The 24,932-nt window shown below is 40.3% G+C and overlaps 1 protein-coding gene across 2 annotated transcripts in view; it reads left to right on the top strand.

The window, feature by feature from the left end:
• Nucleotides 1–24,932, top strand: part of LOC134647310 (tyrosine-protein kinase Dnt) — a 47,219-nt gene that overhangs the window by 21,254 nt on the left and 1,033 nt on the right. Inside the window, exons 2-4 of one of the 2 annotated variants that reach the window (XM_063501605.1) lie at nt 17,423–17,550; nt 23,721–24,407; nt 24,521–24,837. In XM_063501605.1, the coding sequence (XP_063357675.1) occupies nt 17,423–17,550; nt 23,721–24,407; nt 24,521–24,837 (1,132 nt within the window). Of the gene's footprint in view, nt 1–17,422; nt 17,551–22,841; nt 23,478–23,720; nt 24,408–24,520; nt 24,838–24,932 lie in introns of those variants that run through there. The other variant, XM_063501606.1, reaches the window with a different exon arrangement.

Below are 24,932 nucleotides of genomic sequence, written 5' to 3'. Positions count from 1 at the left end.
GTTAGCTCGGCCATCGCTAATCACCTCTAAACACGATACCCCACTATCATCATGGAACGCCATTCTTGCCCTCGTTAGCATCTCGATAACTTAAAGTACTTTCCCATATCGAAGTATTCTGTTTCAACATCTATATATAATCCTGTTACTTGATGGCTTTAAAAACAAATTGAAGTAGATCCCATTTTAAGAAGTTTACATTTCAATTGTCTTCTAGAAAACCCGTGCTTGTATCTGTCTCAACTTTGAAGTGGTTTTCGTTTTCGAACCGCGTTTTGTCATGTTGGCAAAACATAACGAATTCAACTCATAATAAAATTAAGAACCGTGAAATATGGCCCGAGTCAATTGTGTGTCTGTGACAATATTGTATTTACGGAGAAGGACCCAAAATAAACAAACAGGGTACAATCGGACGAATAAAATGCCGGCACAATGCGCGGGCCAGCACGTCATAATAAGGCAGTGGCTTTGTGCGTTCGGTCGGTTGTAAATCATACAGTCCTTTGAAGAGAATGGCACACCATAAATAATGCCCTAAAATTCGGCTGCGATGCTCTCCACCGGGACGTTTTGGTGCCGTGAAGAGAATTCTAATGGCGAAACAAATTAATCAATAGGGTCGCGACAATACTCCACTTTTTGCCACGAGCTCTTTTGTCAAAACGTTTATGAGCGTAGAAATGGCCTGAAACTTTTGACGTTAAACAGGGGGACCGGTTTTATGGCTTTTAGATTGAAGCATGCTATTATTTAAGCACCTCGCTATCGACCTAATGTTAATCGGCGTAACGAGGTTCTATGAACGTAATTGTTTTAATTTTATTGCGTTGCGGTTTAAATTAAACCGGGGCTTTAACTATGGCGTTGCAGCCACTTTTATTTTAATGACTTCGTAAGAAAGCAATTAAAGCTGAGCATTATGATAGTATTGAAGAATTTAACGCGGTCGACGTAGTTACGACTCGGCTGCGTTTTAATGGTTCAGTGCACCCCTGAATAAACAAGGCTATTTAGAGTTAAATTTGCTTGCACCGGATATGGCTGCCAGTCGAACATATCCATCATGCGCTTCAAATGCAGACGTGGTCAATGATCTAATTACTGCCACTTGAGCTAGGATTATCGTGCAAGAAATATATCTCGAGGGTGGGATGCGGTCAACTCACCTTGTTTTATGAGCACTAAATCGTCCCAGTTATGAGCTCCTAAATAATAATCTTTTATTGGCCACCATTGCCATGGGATTGACGGATGACTACTTACGGTTTATGGGACAGACGCGACGTGCCAGGTTTTATGCGTCCCCGTGAAGTTTACTGCTAATGCAAAGCCCTATCTGATTTGAGGTTGGACTACAATAACATGTGACGACGGCTTTCTGTGAATCTACAACAATCAATAATAGCTGAAAACATCTCGTAGGTAGGTACGATTTACGACTAGTAAAATTTTAGTACTTTCAGCCGCAAGAAATATGTAATAGGTGTAAGTCCTTTATAAACTTGAGATTTTCTTAGAAATTCCTTTACGGAATTGTGAAGCAATATTTCTGTTTCGACTTAACCATACTTCGCCGTGATAATTTGAAACAAAATGTGCGGGTTTGTCACAAAAAATCTAAGCATTTGCACCATAGCCATTATGTCAGGATTGAAATGTTACTTAGGGCAGATAGTGAAACACGCCTGCGCTTATCGGCGACCACCATCGTCGCTTCTCAGCAGGAATTTGGCAAACAGCAGTTTTTCTACTATCTCCGCAGAGGAAGCATCGAGGACAATACGTGGGGTGGGCATTATTTGTATAAGACACTGAGTCTGGGCCGATGTTTCCCAATGTTGTCATTTCGAGTAAATGAAAACATCTTAACGTTTATGGATGACGTGGATTGATTTGAAGGAAACGTTTACATGTCTGGAAGTGAATTCGTATGTTTCGCAGCGTGAAGTAGAGATGGGTCGAGCGGTCGCGGGCGCGGGCCTCCCGCGGCGCGCTGCGAGGGCCCGCACGGGCCCGAATTTACATTCTCGGTCCCAATAAGGGTTATTGTGATGCGCTCTGAGGCCCCACGGCCGACTAGATAACGTCTAGTCACAGAATCAATAAAATACACGAATTGTCATTGCGACCCCTGGGGAATGACGCTGGAGCTGCGTCGCTTTGTGAGCGTCAGTTTGTTTATATAAGCCCGACTATTATGTGTTTATTTTTTGTTCCATGCATGGATAATGTCATTTTTTGTGACATCTATCGACATTAGCCTTTTAACTGCAGGATTTAGGTACCCAGTGAACGAAAATAAATTTACCTTTTATTATTATCATTTTGGTTCTATTGTCACAAATAAATTACATTTATTGCTGTGAGCAAGTTGGTGGTATTTGCGTTCCTCTGCTGTCTTGGTTGCGTACACACAGTGCACAGTGGGTGTCACTGTAGTCACGATAGTCGAACGTTACAAGTTGTTGAATCAGAAAATACACTTTGGAGAAGCAGTCGCGCTGTTCAAATATTGGATGAATCCGTTCGGAGGTGCGCGTGGACTAATATTTGGACACTCTTCAGAGGTCGTTATTACATGCCAAAGGTGGCCATCATCTTACAAGTCACAAAAGCTTTTGACACACCATAAACGTAGTCTATAAATGTACTCTTTCCCTTAATCCAAGCGCGGCTAACGCATTTTCTTAACTAATTTGTTGCATACCTTACCCTTTCGGGTGTCGGGTTTAACTTTATTTTTGGCTCGGTTAACGTTCAGTTCGGGTTCCAATCGTATTAATGGAGGTGCGTTTATTTAACCGCTCGTAATTCTCGTAACGACCGCGTGTGGATTTTAGCGGCGACTGGGCTCAAACCAACCGAACCGAGCGCCGTTCATCATTAAGATTTCTGTTATGTCAGAACTATTTGATTTATGCCTTTACGTCACGTACTAAATTTACTTATATTCATCTTCAAAATAGACTACGAGATACGAAATAACTCGTAATTAGAACCTAATTTTACATATCTTTTGTGCTATCTCTAAATGCTAAACATTTCTCGCAGAATTCAGATTCAGACTGTAGTAAAATCCAGACGGGCTGACGATTTAACGAACCGTAGGGTTGTTAGGTTAATTGTGCAGTATGGCTCCTGTATCGGCGCGCCCATCGTGCCACATTACCATGTACGAGCCCCGTCGCGGAGATTGCATCGCGGGGTCGTGATCAGAGGACATTCGAGAATGTCTCATATAGTCACGTTTTTACCTTACCAGGATGCGAGGCAGTTTGACTTGTATCATAATTTTTGATGGAATAATTTGTTTCTAGAATTTATATTTAAGCAGTTCGCTGTGCGATGTTTTATTTTTAAACAGTTCAGAAAAATCAATCTTATGCTAATATGCACGATCTGTGTAAGCGTCTTATACTTCGCTGTGTGCAAATTCAAATGCAAAATCGTTTGCAGGAATATACCGCATGTAAATGTTTACTGTAGGTATTCGTTTTATATTGCATGTGCAATTTTAAATGTAATGCATCTCTTGCACACATATAACTTCTGGAAAAAAAAAATACTTTTTTCTGCTTGGAAATTTAATTCCTTGAAACCCACAGACAAGACATCCTCTAGACTGAGCATAGTAACGCTACCCCCTCTGCCACTTATACGGTAGTTTTACTCCATCTTCGAGTCAATCCCGTGCCGTGATTGGTCCGTGTCTTTGAACGGACCAATCACGGCACGGGATTCGCTCATCTCGTCCCCCCGCACCCCCGTATTTTTGGCAGCATCGGTTTCATGAAATAATTGCTCTAAACTCAGTCTAGAGGATTCCTAGTCTATGTTGAAACCTTATTTTATTTATGTTAGGTAGTCATACAACTCATAAGTACATACTTATGGTTTGTGCGAAAGATAAATATGTATTCACCCGGATGTTAGTGCACGCTAGAGTGGGCATTCATATGCTCATGGGAGTCATGGGTGCTCGAAGCTTTAACTAAAATTACTTGAGTGTGTGGTTTTGTTTAGGGAAAGTTAGGGTCGACGGTTTCCACTAGACAGCTTTGACTGCTCGGCCTCTGATAATGATAAATCATTAGGGACCTAGTACTTGCCGCCTCATTAACGAAAATAATCCCTTACCTTCTTTTCTCCAGTCTTTTTAAACTTCTTTATTCCATTGCATTAAGTCCGGCACGACTCGGTTCTATTTTATTTTTGCAACTAACTCCTTTTGCCGATTTATTTCCGAGCGCTACCGTTTAACTGATCGTGGGTTTGCGTCGTGTGGTGCGAAATGTGCGAATGCGACTTTTATTTTTCCGTCCCGAGTCCCGACTCGCCGTGTCGCCGGTGTCGTGTCGTGACTTAGCGGACTTTATCGGCACTATAAGAACAAAACATTCGGTGTGTCGTGCCGTCGCCTTTATCTTACCAACCGGTAGCGACTATAAATACTATGGTCTGCTTGTTTAATTGTAATGGGCTGCGGCCAGATGGAAAGCCCGCCTCGCCTTGAGGCTTCAACAAAAAAGCGAGGCGGGGCCGGCCGTGTTTGTTTTCGGCTTGGCATTAATCGACACCGAAAGCCGAATCTCTCTGGTTAGCATCCTTAATTATGATTCATAGGTACCGCATGCCGTTATTATGGAGTTGTGGTTATATCTCCCGCGACGGGTTGATTCCCCCTACGTTCCCAGCTCATTACATCAATTAACTCATTCATAATTCTTACTTATCTAACACTGTATTTGAATGAAATAAAATACTGCTTTAAACCGCGTAGGTCGAGTCCATAGGTTTTTTATTAATAACGGTTCGTGTAAGATTTTTCGCAGAAATCCGCGCCGTAACGAGGCTTTGTTGCGTTTATCTACCATCTCGCATGAAATTTATACGGCACCACCTAAGGTAAATCACCGGGAGCAGATCGACATCTACTCCACTACGTTATAATGTTTGTTTAGGTACCTTATTTTGAAAAATAAAGGTCGTTAGTTCGTTCGTAAGAAATTTAAATTGGCTTTCGAAGGAGGCTGCCAAGCGGTGGTTCCGTCGCCATGGAATAGGTGCTTGTTGGGTTAATACGAGCAATCCATCTCGCGGTCGCTCGTTGATGGATCAGTGATGAAGATCACGATCCGTTTCTTTGTTGTTTTGCTCCGTTGATAAACGGAGCAGCTTGTTACGTTTGAATAGTGCTTTACGAGATAGGTTTAGAAAAACATACGTTGTCATGTTTTATTAATTATTATGCGAAATCACTTCACTTGAAATCGAAAACATATTTTTATGATAAACGCATGTAGTTAAGCTTGATGTTTACCGATGTGTGTTAATGATCTTCAATGTAATGGAATTCAAAGTTAGATTAGAAATTACAAGGCGCGCGTAGGCTTCAAATGTTTTTGTGGGTACGATAACATCTCATATGTCGTATTACAGGGTGTCTTAGCTTTCACCGGCCGTCACCGCCGGTCGCTGTTGTGACAGCCTCCCACGATAAACTCCATGTTTATATGCGCGCGCGCTGCCCGCCATGTTTGTTTTATCTCGATTCACCGCTCCTTAGTGTTAATAAATGACTCCAACTCCAAAAATCCTTTTTTTTATTCCTATATTTTTATGTCCGTCGTATGTTTTATTTAGACATCGGTTATTAATAATAATGGATCCTTTCAGGGTCGTTAGATCAAAATTTAAGATCTCCTTGAATGTACGTGTAGGTAGTTTTTATACGTGAGGTTTTTTATTTCACGTTACCGTCAGGCGCTCGGGGTCTAATTTTTATGTGGGCTTTAAACAAGGAACGGGACGTGTCGGTGTATTTTATATTCCGAACAGATGTTATCGTAGTGTGTCTGGGAAATTAATTGAATTTGTTCTGTTGTTATGCTATTTGAATCTCACGCTTGCTTAAACATTTTAAACGTCAGGCGATTAGAATTTCTAATTTTACTAACAATGCCTTGTTAAAGGGAAACAGGTGGGATATGGCGCCCGTCACATCCAATGGCGTAACCTGCTGCCTTTGATAAAATAAATTAACCAATCCTGAAGTTGTCGTGTTCCGTCACGGCTCGTCACATTAGAGTTGGCCGTGTAGTCCCATTCCGAGCACAAGCGAGCCTGGTTTTCAGGCAAACCAATGTAAAGTGATCTCGTAATTCATAACACTTATGCGAAACCGAAAAGAGAATTTAGATTGGTTCACATAGTCCTTCATAATATCGTTGACTACAATGACGCCCCTGGAAGCGCAGCGAATGGCGGGTTGACGGGCCGACGCCAGCGCAGCCGGAACAGGCCGCGGCGGAAACCCTGGAAAACCGTATAATTAGATCGCTAATAACCCCGTCCGGTGCACGCCGCTCCATTAACGCCGATAAAATAGTGTCACCTCCACTCCAACGCACAGCCACATTTACAGGACAGCAGTTTCTTTTTCCTATCTCCTCCGCAACAATGAACGCCGGAACACATTTTTATAATGAACAGAACAGGTCAAGTAGAGACCGTTTATAATGAAACTGTTTCAAATTGCGCTGGAACAGCGCAGCGATGCTGGTTAACAACCGAATACTTTATGATATTCAAAAAGAGTTGAGTAAAAAAATGAAGAGTTCGCGGCGCGGCGTCCGGAGGCCGAGGGCTCGCACCGACCGTTTTGCTCTTTTTGCCCATTGTTTACTTTGCAGGCGATGTTTAAATTTTATGATTTCCATCGTGTCCGTCGGCGGCGTAAATTATATTTTCTGAACGGTTGCCAACTCGATAATTGCCGGTTGCATGCGATTCCGCCCGATCGCGGATTCTAATTTATCGAGTCTCGTTTTACGCTCTAAGAAATTCTTTTTTTTCTGTTTGCTGTAGGTAGGTTAGGTTAGGTAGTCGTGACATTCCTAGGCTTGAGTCACGTCTTTTCAAGTATGGGTTTATACACACTAAAAAATTCTGCAAGATGCGCTGCTTGTAAACATATTTAACATTACTCCAACGCTCCTCCACAAAACTCTAAAGGGCCCTTGGCAAAACTTTCCTCGCCTCTAGCGCCGAGACAAGATGTAAATCGTGATTTATTTTAGATAGTGTCATGTCAGCACATGAGCACAGCATGCAGCAAATGTTTCCTTTCAATATGTCCGGCACCCTAGTCTCATGAGCAAATAGCACCGTGCTCCCGTCCTGCCGTGGCATGTTAGTACAAATCCACGACATAATACACTGTGGCAGTCAGATAATATTTGGTGAGCGTTATTTGCCAAGCGTGTTCGTGTGTTCTGTCATCGGACACCTCCACTCGGTACACAGTTTCTATTTGAATTGCACTGACAAACCATGGTTCCATGCCGTTCATGGTTTTGTTGAAAAGACATGTTTGAACATCTGACGCACAATTTTTTCTTAAAAGTTCCTGTCTGACAGTCTGTAATTCTTTCCCTTTTTTTCGGATAAGTTATGTACATACCTGTATTACCACAAAAAACCGTTTTTTTGTTGATTAAGCATATTCCAAGATCTGACAGAAAGCTTTTCAATTTTGGTATAAGATTTCATTATCATCCCTAATATCTTATCGAGGAATATAAATCTTGTATTGCATTCGGTCGTGATAAGCGATGAATTCCAGTGGCGGGCTACCGTCTGATAAGTGATACCCTTTCTTTAAGGATAGTAATCCACAGAGAAGGCTTGGAATATTAGTCGTGCCATACACGTGGCCCGACTCGGTAATTGGGTATAGACGACAGACGAAATTGACGCGGGTTTCATGTGATTCCGCATTCCCGCCACATTTACAAACATGTCACGAGCGCGGTCGTGTTTTTTCTCATCGTCAGGTATTCATGTTGCTTATAAACTTATAAAAGCACCACAGTCTCATTAACTCGCATGCAAACCCATTTAGCATTGACTCCGAGATCCGTAACAGTTCAGCGTAATCAGAGGTCACATTTACTTTGGTTCGTATGTTTTCGGCAAGCGATTGGAACAAATAAAACCCCCTGTTTTTTCCTCTTGTGTCGACGGAGCCTTCGCCACTCGAACTGTTGAGAGAAATGGGTAACTTTTTTACAAGTTTCAGATTGCATATCCGTTGTTTGCCGAGCCTTGGGGGATAGGTAATTTTGTGAGTGTCGGAGCTATTAGGTAGCCGCCGCGATCTAGCAATCCTATTTGGCCCGATTGTAAGCTCGTGCCTAGTATAACTTGATATCAATAACCGTAACAATTATGCGCAATCGTAGGCTTTATCTACATTGGTTTGCCTGAGGAGATTTGCTTGTCGGCGTTATTAATAACAACTCTAGTTGCTGTGTTTGTGGTCCGCAGGCCAGCACGGTTCCGTTCTCCGCAATCACGACCGTCTCCAGGGCTCGGCGATAAGCAATTTCATTATTACTCTAGCTGCCAGGGAAATGGCCTTTTGAGATATTTACGTAAATTGACAAATAGAGCAGATTGATATTCCAACATGATAGATTCCAGCCAGCCTATTATGGATAGCTTTATCCATCTTTATCCACGTGATAAAATAACTGTCACTGTTTAACACCGTGGGAAAGAAAGTGACGGACACCGTTTTATCACGCTGTCACGTAGACAAGAACGACCATCATATCCGTACTGGTGCGCGTCAACGGCATGTGTTCGATAAAAAATTGTTTCAAGAGGCTCGCTTGAGCTTGCCCAGTATTCTTCTCAATGCTGAGCGCAGAGTCGACCGCGGTAAGTCGGATCAGTACCGAATTCCATTACAACTACATATCAGTAATTGTAGAGCGTTCACATACTGGTTTAAAAAGCGTTCGATATGCCTGCGCGTGTGAAGTGATTACAAGATCACCCCTTGGCATAATTGCAATATTGTACTCTGTTTCGCACCTACGTTGATAATGAGGTTGCTTCGTTAACGCTAGCTCGATAAGATAACTGAATCACCGTAATTGCATGTTGCAATGTTATTCCAATGTTCCAATCAACTGATGTTGACGATGCTTCAATTTACTTTACGGATTAAGGATGATTTGCGCTTCACCGAGTTCGTGATGAGCTCCCGATCCTGTTAAATATCCCGCAGAAATTTTTTTTCTCCTTTATAACTATGTCTTCATTACTGCTGAAGAATGAAATTCGCCGCGTCGTCTGTACTTATTCCTTCGCAAATGTGATTTATATTATAATTTATAAGTAAGACTTAATAATTAGGTTTTAAAATATAAACTGGTGAGTAGTGGCATATTCCGCTCCTTCCGATCAGGGTAAATAAAAATACAATTTGTTGACTAACGCTGCAGTGTCAACTGTATCAAGAATTAGGTGGCCGATCATATCAGGCACGCTTTCGTGAGTCATCTTTAAGTCTGTCAGATCAAAGACTACGCCAACGTCATTGTTTAGATTTCAACTATGTCAATATCAATGAAACTACATGTTTATTGGATACTGAAATAGCAAGTGCACATCAAATACTCCTGAGAGCCCTAATTAAATAACATGTTTAATAGTTATCGTGTTTCGCATAACTTTGTTACTAACACCCGCTGCACTTGATCTCGTAAATTAGAGAACTTCAGACAAAGCTGGATAGACGGTTTAGAGGATGCGTTTGTTGGCAATTCAGTTATATCATGAATATACAACTTCAAATAACCGAGGCCTTTAAAACACTGATTTGACTATACTAGGCTATCTATACAGAGATTAGTGTCAGAATTGTGTGAAATTTACGAAAAACAAATTCGGTCCTTGTTTGGTTGAATTACACGGTTGCTTGATAATTGTTTTTGTCAAGGAAAGTGCTAATAGTGCCTCGTTAATCTGCGTATTTCCTATTTGAATATAGAAGCACTACCTGTAGATATATGATAACTTCAAATGGAGTAGCCGTTTGGGATTCTCCGAATTTCTGCTTTGATAGTGAGAGGAGATTTTTAAGTTGGTGTTCGCGTAAGTATTCAGCGACACCTTATAGGTACGCATTTTTGTTTACGTATTAAGGAACACTTGCCTCGCTGGGGATAAATCCGTCAACGCAGCACTCGCAGGGTGGGCCTCGTAAACACTGCTGTTTATTTTATTACAACACTCCTTATTTATTATTTCGTTTACTTACGCCTCCGTAACGACCGAATATTATTCTATATACACCTATAAACCAACCCTAATACAGTAACTTTAATGATTATGTAACAAGGAAGCTTTGACGCCTTCAGGAAATTTATGAACCTAGTTTTCGTGTCGTTTCACATAATTAAGAGAGTCCAATAAACATCTGGGGTTTTCGACGCAAAAAATCAGGAAAAGATACCGACTGTCAAACTAATTCAGTGGGATTAGGCCGAAGCCGAACCGGGGCACGCGGGCAAAAAGCGGCATCCATCAACGGGCCAATAAGCGCTCGGATATTTTTAAAACACTTCACTTTCACGGGGGATTCAGAACAATTCACATCCAAGTCCTTGTTCAAACAGAGACGGCGTCAGAACTCCTAAAATCCCCGCAATGGATGCGGCACCTCGTACCTTTTACGGCAGGAGCCGGTTCCAAAATAAAAGTCAAATACCCTTGACTAATTCAGTCGATATGGATGACGGCATGCGTATCACACGACGTGATTAACCACAAATTAATTGACTGTTTCATCCCAATTACTTCATTTGTAAATTAAAAACACTCGCGTATCAGATGTCGGTATTTGCAATTAGTATAAAAGCGGTATGGATTAGTAATGTCATTAAAAGATCTTAATTGAGTCATCAACTTTATTTTAAGAACATTTTAGTGTATTTTTAATTGCACAATTAAAACGAGTGTAGGTGTAATTGCATTCGTGATAAACACGAGGGGAAGGCGGGGTAAAGCGACGTGCGACGGCGGTGAAGAATGACGGCGATTATTACTCGTATTATCCACCCCTGGATGTCGCCCACGCTTCCCCTGCACCCTTAGAAATGCTTAAGCACACCTATGCATTACACCTTGGTTTTATTTAATTCACTATACTAAGTATATTTACGAGACAACAATCCCCTTCAGCGGGGATTTTGCCGCCGGCATTTTACTTATTTTATTCGTCTATAAAAGAACGTGTTAGAGTTGTTATTCAGCTTGGCGGAATCAGACAAGACTGGAGGAAACCGTAAAACGGGCGCCAGTCGTCTTGCGTTCAATTTCAAGAGAAAAATCCCCAATGAAGGAAAATTAAGCTCCATTTTATAGGAGCGTTTTCAGGCATGTCGGCGATCGTTATAAACATATTTGTACTAGACTGGGTACTAGCGGCGTATTTGACATATTTCCTAGGCAATCCGAGCCTTATTTCTCAGGCTTATTCTTTTTTCGATACCCTTAAGATAATATAGTGCTCAATTGGTTGAAAATGAACGCTAAGTCTAGTGACTTCGTTCGTTCTAAGAGTGCCATGGTACTTTAAATGTCGCTATAGTTTTATTTCACAGCCTACGATGCAATTACATATTTATCTTATTACAAAAGAGGGTTCAAGCGTAGGTACTTATATAGAAGACGTCTTCACACCTCCGCTTATTCTATTGAAAGCGTTAATTCACAAATCATTGTGAAAGGGATCGTGTTGAATTTCTTTGTTAAGACGAATCTTGTTAAGGACAAAGCGGTTAACCGACTGACAAATAGACTATAAGGCATCAAATTTCACACATTGCTTCCGGATCTTTTGATATACAACATGATGATTTTGATCTATTATTGTGTGTCATATCACGTTACCTTCTATTTTATTCGAATAACAAAAACCTTTTATTGTAGGTTTTTTTTCTAAATTTTCGCCTTCGCCTGTCCTCCTCATTTTAGTGTAAACAGCACTAAATTAAACTAATTTATGATGCCTTAAGGTGTTTTACAAGCTGATTTGTAGGTGTTGATTGTTGTGAGCGGGCCGTGTCGCCATATCCCAGTCTAATTCTGTCTGTGTCTGCGCAATGTAAACTTGCTATACGACCAACGGTTGAATTAGGTTGCCCACGCGCGTCTTACACGACAAGTTATTACCTTTCAACAGTTCTAATACGACAACCAGACAATTTGTTTGCGAGCGAAGCTATAAATCGGTCCCTTAATGGAATTCACTGTGTCTTGGTTCTGATATTGTTATAGCACAATTTAATACATACGGTTTATGTGGATGACGTTAAATCGGCCTGCCATAAAAAGGAATCGAAAGGAATAAAATTCAAATGTGTATAGCCATTTATGTTATGTCCTCGTCGTGTGGAACAAGGTGTGCAATAACCTATATTATTCACGGATTATTCCACTCAAATGTTCGAACGAAATAATGGTATTTACTGTTAACCGAACCAGAAAAAAAGCGCTCTCTTATTAAGCATAGTTGTTACAGATTTCGAGGCCGCAGTCTACTGGTTATCTTGAGCGTTATAATCAGAATGCCTCGCTAAAATATGTGCCTTATTCCTTTGTAACAAGGCGAAAAATGATCACACATTTATGAAGTTGACTATTCTAACCGGCACGGATACCTTCGCGCCTTTGCCAATGCTCCGTTCCGCTAACAACTAATAAAACTGTCGCTATTGCAACATGCATCGATTAAAATACACTTTTTATGTATCGAAGTTAACGGCGTCCGCTATTCCCGACACCCAGCACACGTATTATGATTACCATATCGTTTGTTATGGGATGTGGTGAGGCTGTAAACTGTTGTTCGTTTAGTGGTTTTCCTGTTGCTTCACTGTCGTGCCTGGTTGCCTGAAGGGTTATTTTAGAAGAAGCAGGTAATACAATCAATCGAAAACATTCGTACCTTCACCCGCCGAACCGCCGATGCATGCATTGACATTGCAGTATTGGTCCTACTATGTACATTGGTCATCATCCCTATACTTGACATTTAGTTTTGAAAATTGTGAGAGACATACCTCTTCGTAGAAACCACTATCCCCCGCTGAATGTATTTATGTACTTGTGCAGAATGTACAGTTGTACTGTGTCTTGCGTGGCAGCTCATCATGTGCTTCGAAGATCTCTGACTTTAACGCAACATGTCCAATAGTTTTCGCTTGTATTTCATCTGTAAATATTGAAACCTTAAGTACCTAGTTAAGCACGGGTATCTGAGGTTATCAATTATATTCTTAAATGATAAAAATCATTACTGCTCCGGCGCATTTTGCACGGAGGCGACAATAATAAACCACGACATTTTCCCCGACGAACCCCTCTGAGCCTCTGACTCGAGTGCATAACTCTGCACACCTTTATTCAACCACCTCTGCACTTTTATTTTATTTCCTTCCTCGCCTCGCTTCGCATAATTTCAGAATAATGCCCGTGTTGTGCCCTAAAATCTTAATATATTGAAGGGGACGTACGAAATATCAGGTCTATTGTGCGTCGCCATTTTATCCTTACAAATGGGGTTTTGTACGAATGTAATGAGCGCTTTATTCGGAGGTGCGAATGCTATAGCGTCAATAGTGAAGCACGCGATATTCTTACAGCACAATAGAGACTTATTAATATTTTATTATTCACCGCCCTTCTTGTGGTGGGAGGGTAAGTTCAAGACATACAGTAGGTACTTACTTGTTAATAAGTACATATCTCGTAAATAGTTATCTCATCTCAGTATTATACCGAAAGGTAATAGCAAAGTGAGTAACTAATAGTAATACAAGTGAGTGATTCCAGTTCTTTAAAAATGAGAGGAAGGTGATATATTATGCCGGCGCCGTATGTATACGCGTTTTAACAAATTTTGCGATAAGGGAAGTTCAGAGCGGCGCTCTTAGAAATTAGTTTAAATAAGAAGCAAAAAGTGGGCGCCGGCCGATGGAGCACGGTGCTTATCTCTGTTATTTGTCGTATCGTAGCTTCTTTTTGCCGCTGCTTCAAACGCGCCGCGCCCGGTAGCCGCGCTCGGGACCTTTTAAGTAGGTACTTAACATGGGTATATAACAGAACTTTACTATGTAATTTACGTGGCATCTGCATTTTTTAATCGGTCTTCATCTTAATGGTTGGAATATCTTAACACCGTTCGTGGCACAGCACTGAACTCACGCGACGTAGTCTTTTGCGTTATTTTACAAATTCACTACACTCGTCGGATCGCGAATTCATTTTCGATTAACTAGTACTTCTCATAGAAATATCTAATTAGAACACGCACACGCACCTAATAAATGCACCCATTTCACTTGTTGAAGAGCATTGTTTATCATCCTTTTCCGTGAATGGAAAACAATACTTTCATGCCCTTTTCTCAGGATGAAAGAATAATTAATCGATAAAAATGCACATTTATGTTTAATAAAATTATAATAATTTGTTAACACACTTTAAATAGGAAACGTTTGGGTTTACTAAAAATAGGGATATGCGATTGTCTTTTTTAGATACATATCTAATTAGGTGTCTTGTATTTCCAGTGGAAGGTGTCGCTTCGATTAGTAGCCGCGCGACCTGTCTTGACATCGACACATTTTACTGTCCAACCATAAAGCTTATTGCCACGAGTTAAAGTCTATTTCTTGTCAGTTATTGTGGCTGTCGTGTATGCAAATGACATGAGGGGTAATCGCCGTGTCACGACAAACAAACAAATAACCATAAACGGCGTCAAATTATTAATTTTATCGCATCCACAGTGTCTCATTTGCATGAAACGGTTGGTTGGCACGGCGATGTGAATGTAATGCAATACACTTGACCTAAAGTAGACGTTATTTCGTTGCAATAAGGTGTACGAGTCAGTTTATTTTGTCGACGATGGTATGTGATTTTATCATTGGAAATTATTGTGTTATTTCAATGAGTGTCATGTGACGTTAATGCACTACTCAAGATATTTTATAATAAAAACAACTGAGCATAAAAATATAATGAAAACAAATTCCAAGATTGTCCAGTTACGGCAAATATTTTTTTAATTTTATTTTTTGTATTGAAACCAATACTTACTGTATAATAATAAGTATTTGCTTTCTATAGGCACCATAAAACAACCAAGCTAAGATTTATACAACGATATATTAATTGGAAGCTGGAAACAAAATAAAGTTATGAGCCACCAAATTGCGGATTTTGTCTATAAATTAATCGGTTGTTTATTATTCAACACACTTTATTAATGTTACTAGCTTGTCCTTAAATATTTACTTTCCATAATAATAATTTGGCCCCGAATTTAACGAGGGACCCTTGCACACGTCTATAAAATTTATATTAGTAGTTTACACAGGACATAATTTATAACGATAGCGACAATGAATGCTCAGTACAGTCGCGTTCATAAATAAGTATAGACACATTCAGCTTATTCCAATGGTATAAATTGAAAAAGCGTATACATGTTTATGTCACCGTAAGATTGTGAACCCGTTAGTTTATAATCTAACGTAGGTTAGGTTAGGTTAGATTATAATCTCCCTACCGTCAGTTTATAATGTAACTAGCGAGATTATAATCTGACGAGTGTTTACAATTTTACGGTAACATTTATAAGCGTAACTGTAAAGGTAGGGTAGTAGAAATACAACCAAAAAGTCCTAAATTTATGCCTCACACTGCTTTTTTGGATGTCCACGTATCCGCCGCGGCTATAATAAAAACCTGTTTAAGTCCATAATATACGAGGAGCAGACCCCATATATTAGATTAATTAATTGTTACTGGTAACAAACAGATAAAATGAGGGTTTGCAAGTTATAGTATGTAGTTTTAGAGGATATTCGCATGATAACTAAAACTGGTTAATACATGGAAACATAAATTTTTTTTAATTAAACTACAATTTATGATATTTATTATTTTCTATTAATATTCACTATACAGCACCTTTAAAAGTTTAAATATACAGAGAGTGTTATTGGGAGTATTGGGACCATGTATACGAGTATTGACTCTCTTTACCGTCACTTCTCCTGTCCGGGTCCGGAGACTCGATTCGTTAGCCCTCATCAAGTTATCAGCCAATTAGCTACGTGACAAAATTAAACAATATGGGCATTAACATTTAAAGTCCAGCTTATAATTATTGTCTGACATATAACACACCCACTACCAACCAACACCAAGTCACCAACAGGATCTTATAGCTATTCATACTAATGCCCTACTCACACTGAGTCACACGACACTGTTGTAGGGTATATTGTGAGAGTTAAATAGCCGAGGTAGCCCCTTAGCTCATAATGTCGAAAACACTAGACCTTGTTACCTTCGATAGTTACTATTATAACAAGGGGTACATGTAGTAAACATTAACGTTTCTCGGAAATACTGCAAGGCAGGAAATCACTCATAATCTCTACTTGTAAAATCTTCTCATATTACTTTTAATGGTCATACGAGGTATTCATTTATATACCTAAGGAGGAAGACCTTTATTACTAAATTGTTCTTTACGACTGCTTTCTAGAGGAAAGTGTTAGTTATGTACCTATGGTTTATTGTTTTCAGCTTCTAAATAACAACGGTACCTACACTACATTACCTACTTCTAATAGAGAATACTTAATAGGCAATAGAAAGTAAATTCAATTCTCGCAGTGCAATAATCAGGAGTAATCAGAGAATTAAACTGGAGAGATATCTAGTTGGTTAATTAAATTGGCCTTATCAAACCAACTAAATAAAACCATGTTCTGCAGCTTATCAGAAACGGGGATCGCCCAATTTAACGATGTGAACGAGGGCCATAAAAAATGAAATACGGGGCTACTGGTTTTTGGGCGATTTACCATTTTATTCTCGACTTGTTTTAAATGTCGGTTTATCTGTTCCCATGGAGCCAAGCGTGTTCACAACGCAAATTTTACAAGTGGACCAGTGTAAGAATCAATTCTGTTCTCGCAGTGTTCTTATGATTAAAGAGGTCACGTTGTACCAGAGATGTGCTTACAGCCGCGTAAAAATTGTCTTGTGAATAGGTTGGCAGGTGGCGCAGGCGCTAGTTGCGGTGTTTTTGAACTGCTTTGATCTCGCCGCGGCTTTGTATTGGCCTTTTTTCGGCCCGTGCATTATAGATGCGGATTGATCTATGAATGTTCTTTGAATTTGTTGTTTACGCGACATTTTGCCGAATTTGCGGCGAATGCGGCAGACTGCCCGGCGTCGCACGTGTGTTATTTATGCTTATCTATCGTGTTCTATCTATACTATCTAATATAAGTACCGCTCCGATATCATGTGTCTAATTAATTGTCTTTATATTACAATATCAGGCGTGGTGAACTCCCATGCCGTGGACAATTAGGTATGTCAAATTTTGTGATATTTTTTTCAGCATGGTTGGTTCTCTTCTTTTCTGTTCCTGAAACAAATGCCTACAACTTTGATACAGCCAAAAACTACATTGCGGGCGGTTTCAGGCTACATAAATGATTTTCATTACTCATGGGACCCTCTCTTGTTTCAGGATTAACAGCGGAGCTGTTCTACGTGCGAGAGGGACAGATAAACTTCTACGCGTTGAACTTCGTGGTGCCAGTGCCGGCCACCATCGGAGAGTTGCACTTTACGTGGCAGAGCTTGACAAGGAGACCGGTGAGTTGCTAATTTTTCAGTTCATTCATTATATTCAGCGAAATAGAAAGAACTGTTTAATTCGACTAAAGTTGTTAAACCTAGTATTTTTTACAACCGACGGTCAAACACCGAGAATATCCCAAAAGACAATGTGTCTTTTGAGCCACTCTTGCTACGAAACAATAAAAACCGATAAAGTCATCTAAAGGACAGCGCGCCTGTATTTAGAGATGATCATACCAAAACAAACATGTAGGCATGTAGCTGGAACATGATTTATTTCGACGTAAACAATATATGGAGGAGACAGTAGGATACATAAAAAGCGGCCAAGTGCGAGTCGGACTCGCCTATGAAGGGTTCCGTATTTAGGCGATTTATGACGTATAAAAAAAACTACTTACTAGATCTCGTTCAAACCAATTTTCGGTGGAAGTTTACATGGTAATGTACACCATATATTTTTTTTAGTTTTATAATTTCTCTTATTTTAGAAGATACAGGGGGGGGGGGGGACACACATTTTACCACTTTGGAAGTGTCTCTCGCGCAAACTATTCAGTTTAGAAAAAAATGATATTAGAAACCTCAATATCATTTTTGAAGACCTATCCATAGATACCCCACACGTATGGGTTTGATAAAAAAAAATTTTTGAGTTTCAGTTCGAAGTATGGGGAACCCCAAAAATTTATTGTTTTTTTTCTATTTTTGTGTGAAAATCTTAATGCGGTTTACAGAATACATCTACTTACCAAGTTTCAACAGTATAGTTCTTATAGTTTCGGAGAAAAGTGGCTGTGACATACGGACGGACAGACAGACGGACAGACGGACAGACAGACAGACAGACATGACGAATCTATAAGGGTTCCGTTTTTTGCCATTTGGCTACGGAACCCTAAAAATATAGATATATATATACTTGAGGGATCTTCACTCTTCAGTATAATTTTCAGTAGAGGATTCCTGCTCCGTCTTCGCATGGCATGTAGCTAGATTATTCCAAATGAATCGTTTATCTTAAGAATTCATTAGTAAAGAGCGGAAAGCGTGATAGGAATAGGAATTGCTTTAATACAATTTTTATGTAAAATTCGAAATTCTACTTAGGTTGGCTTGTTAACTCAAAGTCTCAAGTAAATTTCAAGATTAGACTGGAGTTAGCTAGATAAAAACCGTGTTTCAACAGTTTAATGGCCAATAAATTTCGCTGGAGGCGCCGACTATCTATTAACTACAACTAGGGATGTCACTTGGTGTTCACTAGTACTTGTTGTGATACAACTTAAATATAGAGGATAAAAACATGTAGACGCTTATGTCGTCTCGTCTAGCCTCCCTATAAGGCTTAAACATGGCGGGTTTTCTCAGCTTCTTTGAAGGATAGAAAAGTAGCCAGTTTAGTATATTAGTTGCAGAAGGTTCTCAAAAAGTTACAAAACTTCTCGGATTTTGTCAGAAATATCTACACGTATTCAAAGAACGCATTGAAAAGGGTCAAATGTTTTACTCCTTGTAAACTTTTGGTCCTCTGACAACTTTTCATAAAGAAAATTTCAATAAGTATATCGGTGCATTACTAAGCTAGTTTGCTATATTTAAAGGAAGTAAATTCTAATACTGATTGATTACACTAACACAATGACTAACCGCTGAACAATCGATTTGATAAAAACAATAGAACCTTATGGTAATCTCATGTATGAACAGAATTCTAAACGATGCATAACTAATGGTCGTCTTTTGAACACGAATAGCTCGAACGACGAGTCATTTGTTTTACTTTAGCCTCTCATATTTAACTTGGAATATTATGTTCATCGTTCACAATTTGTGAACGCTCAACTGAACATAAATTGTCTGAGTATTAAAGCTCTAGGATAAACTGAAGAATGTCTCTTTTACGAGTATCGGTTACTTAAAATACTGTCTTGAAAATGAATCTTCGTGTAGTTACTACTTTATATTCCGTTTACGATGCCTTGATTGTTATGAAATGTTTGGCGTATGTGCATTGTAATATACCACCCATTCAGCTTCTTATGCAGTCAGCAATGCATTCAATTGTGGTTTTATAATCCGTTGTTATAATTGAGCATCATGACACGAAGCGATACGATCAAAATAATTTATGCAAGGCGATTGTTGCTGTCACCTAAAACACCTAAGTATTAATTTATATGAACGGCTCAATCAGTATATATTTTTATATTAAATATATTAAAAGCGGGTCACTCACGTATTTTAAGTCGAAAACGCTCGACATGTTTCACTCAGCATGATTATGCATGAGCAGTATTTTTCATATAAACCGAAGACTTCCTGTGCTGAACAAAAGCTCAATCAGTAACTTATACTTGTTAATGTACTTAATTGAAGTTTTTTTAGCCACGCCATTTTCTGGCTTCTCCCAAACTTTGTAATTAACTTGGACAGGTAAGTTTATTCAGTCTCCCGTGGTCCGACTTGGCGAACAAGCCATTCTCATGGAAATGCGGCCCGGGCAGAATTTAGATGGCCCGTAAACAAACTGTTGCTATTATCGCCCGACATTACTCTATCCATATCTGAATTGCTATTACCTGGCCGTTCAATAAAACGGAGTTATTGCTTTAGCTGTAAAGCCAGTCGTTTGAACATGTCACTATAAACTAGATATCACACTAAACTGCAATAACCATTTGGTTTTATGTTTAGCAATTGTTATTTATGTTGAACTTAGGGTGTTCTGGAAGACTTCATCAAACTAAGTGCGATAGTCTAGCTAGTCTTTAACCTAAGTTTTTAAAAGGTATGTTGAGAAAATCAGTGACCATATTGAGTATTTCCTGGTGAAAACATGGAAACATCGTGAAACATGATCATTATCGAAGAAAAAAGTTAAAAGCTGCAAGTTGTTTACAGGAAGTCAACCTCAGGCAGTAACTTAGACGTAGTTGTCTTGCCTTCCTTGTCTATTGGTACCTCAGGGGTGTTATTCTACAGTCGCTTGCCTAGTTGAGCACTAGGCGAACAATAAGAAATGAGCTCTCTGAATAAGCTGTAAGAAATCGGAACCTGTAAGAACCAAATAATTTAACTGGTTAACAGTTGGTAAAGTCACGAGACTAAGAAGTTTTTTCTGACTTTGGAAACTCGATCGAAACTCAGTTGTATTCAGTTTTTCGATAACTAAGCTATTATTTAATTATATAGGCCCACCGCTTTTAATAGTAATAATTTTAATTTCTAATACATTGATAAATAACCTAATGACCGAGTTTTGAATAAATAATGTTTATCAAATCTTAATAAGGTCATGAACCTAAAAAGGCTATCACGACTCACAAGATTGAGAGGTATTTCTAGTTTTCTATCGCCGGTTCTAGAAGAACTGAGTTCTTCATATCAGACTCACCAGTGGCCTCCGACTCGTCTTTGCTCTCAGCATTGAGAATACCATTAACGGATGTTTCCGACAGCGCTTTTTTCCTGAGTAATCAGCTCTCCGCCGGCGTGTTTGATCGCTCCTCACTCTCAGTCCTCATGCAAATCCTCGGCTCCAGCCATTTCGCATCCCGCCTGGCTAACCAAATATGTGCATTTATTTGTTTTCGCGTTTCCATATATGTATCTTGCGTAGGGTTGCATTCGGTCTTTTAGCTGGGTTTTGGAGGTGAATAAATAATAATAAATAAATTTCTCTTTTTCGAATTCGTAAGAATCATCGAGGTTGAATTCTTGCGATGAGAAATAATAGCTTACATAGGTATTTGCACTCGCAATATAGATTAAATAGCCTGTTATCAGAATGATGGGCATTTAATAGGTACTTTTAGGTCGAGCAGTTGACAACAGCTACATGCATAAAGGAACATTGAAAATCAATTGCTGTACGTTATGTTATGAGAGCTGCAAATTAAAGTACTTATGTTGTTCACCGCACAGATTATTATTAGGAAATTGATGAAAGAAGCGCCAAACACAACGAATAAAGTTTCTTTGAAAACTGCTGTTGTTTGTTCTCTCACGTTTGCAAGCTCTCCGCTGAACCCTCTCCAAACAAAGGCCTCACTTGACCACTCCTCGGAACTTTGATACGAACCGTCACGACGACTGCAACTTTACATATTCAACGGCCAGCATCAGGATGTTATTTCAATAGTTATCACGACTCGTATGCTCCAGCAAACCAGTATAAGTACGCTCCTATAATCGCTACGTATCTCGAAGTCAACGTTACAGTGGCTAGCGTAAAATTGTAACCACCCCATGCTCGGTGAGCATAGGCAATGCACGACCAGCATCAGAACAGCGCAAACAAGTTCAGTGAACTTGTCAATAAGACATCTGCTTATTTAGGACGGACATTTGCAAGTCATAAGTACGGCTGCAATACGAGACGTCGCCATTTGAATCCGGGACGTGGGTAAAATCTTATGATAAGTTAACTTTTTACTTGTTTCTTCATGATAATAGAAGCAATATTTAAATAAGTCATGTCATGTCTTTTTAAGTTAAGTCTTTTGTTCATCGGCCTGTTTTCTTTTTTTCAAGGCGCAGACACATTTTCAATTAAAATTCTTCAGCTGTAGTTTTTGATAAAATAAGATAGGCAAATATGTACCTACTTACAATGTATTACCACGCTACTGCTCGTAGGTAGGTATATAACTCTCCTATTTTGTCTAATATATATGTTTGAAATTTAATATGAGCGCTAGACAGTAGGTACACGAGACACACCGACACTGTATAATATGCGGCCTAAAAGCTGAAAAGCTCAGCTAAATTTAAACAGATATGGAGGCGGCACTTTTAATGCTTAGGTAGCGGCTAGGATTTGAATTTGTGTATCTCCACAGGGAGCGGGTGGATTTAAAAAGCAAATGTTCCGAATATGCTCGCGATCAGGCGGGGCTTATCGTCATCTCCGCGGCTTTGTGGAGCGCTATCAGATCGTGGCCCCTTATTTACAGTCGGCGCCTTTGACTAGGTACAGCAAATATTTGGTGACCGGTTAACTAGCGCCGATGAGCGATCGTGCCGCTATTGTCTTGCAATGATAATATTTAATTAGCTTCACAGTCTCACCTCGGACTATTTAGCTTCACAACACTCACTGGTCGCAGCCAAACCAAAATAAGTGTGATCTGCAATTGCGTATAACCATTAAGAATCTCCAGGCCCAGTTATATTAGGGACTAGCGACGTACACAGCCGATTCAAAATAAATTAGGTAGCTGCTGCGGCCTGCGGGGAATAGTTTCATTTGCTTTGCTCTCACCGCTCGCCTAATAACGAGATAATGACTCTAATTTAATCGTTACATTATAAAAGTTGCCGGTTTACACGCGGCATGCATTTGAAGTCGGCACTCAATCATATCTACATATACTCCCAAATTGTAGTTGTGAAACACATGTTTATTTTCTCTTGTTAGCTCCGCCGCAAAAACCTCGACGAGTAAACTCTCGAACGTGTATTAGCTATCTCACGTACATAAACATGTCATTCAGATACCGAATACAACTCAAGACTGGCTTATTACCGCGGATTCTATTCACGACTGAGTGGCAGGCCGCATTGACATCCACCGTTAAAGGAAACCTCGTTGACCTAGCGTAAACTCTACTGTACACACACGTAATGCAAATTCAGGAAGTCCAAGTTTGCTAGGTTTATTTACATAGCCTAACATGCGGGTAAATTCACGATGCATTTCTCGGATGCCAATTATGCGAGTATTCATTTTTGAGTACGTTATGCTGTCTGACCTTACGGCTACAGGGTGTTCCTATAAAGGAGCGGCATCGTGGTCCCGCGGCGGAGACTCGACATTTGATCCCGCGCCGTGTTCGCGTGCTGTCCGTCAATCTTATACGGTTACCGTCGTGATGGCTCCGAACCGTTACCGTTACTCCACATAGGCGGGACATGCAATGAGCTCACGTACATTTGTGGTATTATTTATGGAATTGGAATAGCAAATCTGAATAAAAAATTAAGTGCTCGGGGCCCAGGTTGGGTTCCCAAGGCGCGGTTAACGCTTCTTGCGAAATCATTTTTTTGTCGATACGTTTTGCGGTCCTCTGAGAATTTTATGTCGATCAGACATTTGTCTCGCATACCTATGTCGACGAAATATTCTTTACGCAAGAAATTCACATTTGAATTTTGACTAAATCCTCTTTCTTTTGTTACAGTTACCGTACTCGCTAAACGTTGAAGTAGTATCACATGCGGACGCAATGCATCCACCGACATTCAACATCACGAGAGAAGGATTCGTTCCGACGGAACCGCGAACATGGAAAATCGATTTGCCTTGCACGCACACCGTCGCTGCCGAAGTGGACATTACGATATCACTGAATGTCTCTATGGGATCGACATCAACCACGCTTCACTTCAGAAGGAGGAAGATTTGTTTAAAAGAAGCGCCCAGGCCGGCGGTTAGGGTTGACAGCGTTGCACAGGCACCTACATCTGCGGACATATTCTATGCGGGAGCCGGTTGTGCAGGCGCTGCGATTCTGATAGCGGCAGTAGCGGCGGCAGCTTGTAGAGCCCGGGCAAGGAAACTCCGACGCGCACGCAGCGACGAACAGGATGCACACGCTTTCCTCCCAGACTCCTCCTGCAAGTCAGCTGCCAGTTACACCAGCTACCGACGTCCTACTTCCATCCCCGCAGCGGCAGCGGAAGAGCGCGCGAGGGACCTGCAACAGAGAATAGCAGAGTTGACGATTCAGAGATGTCGCGTCAGACTGCGCTCAGTGGCGATGGAGGGGACGTTCGGAAGAGTGTACAAGGGAACGTACGCTGATGAGGAGGCCAGGGAACAGGAGGTGCTCGTTAAGACTGTTGCAGAACATGCTTCTCAAGTGCAGGTAAATTAACACTTCTATCCCACACACTGCCTCTACCTTAATTTTTTATTGTATTGTAGTTGTCAATGCTAATATTGTAGTTGTCAATGCTAAAATGAACCTTCTTTTCACAGGTATCATTGCTACTTCAAGAAGGCTGCATGCTCTACGGCCTGCGACATGAACGTGTACTATCAGTGCTCGGCGTTAGCATCGAAGACCAAACTGCTCCATTCCTCCTATACCCATGGGGCGCTACCTGGAGAAACCTGAAGCAATTCCTTCTGGCGTGTCGAGGAGTGACTGTGGGCGGGGCGGCGGGGAGCGCACCACCGCCGCCACCGCTTACAACACAACATGTTGTCAGAATGGCACTACACGCGCTGGATGGATTAGCGTTTTTGCACTCGCAACATGTCTTACACAAGGACATTGCTGCCAGAAATTGCATGTAAGTAAACATTTTGACTTGACGCAAGATTTTATGTGATGAACAGAATTCAAACGCGATTTATCCCATTTTATATTATTTCGGTGGAGTCAAGC

This window comes from Cydia amplana, chromosome 4, assembly GCF_948474715.1.
Source record: "Cydia amplana chromosome 4, ilCydAmpl1.1, whole genome shotgun sequence".
Classification (NCBI taxonomy): domain Eukaryota; kingdom Metazoa; phylum Arthropoda; class Insecta; order Lepidoptera; family Tortricidae; genus Cydia; species Cydia amplana.
This window is presented reverse-complemented; position numbering and strand designations above follow the sequence as displayed.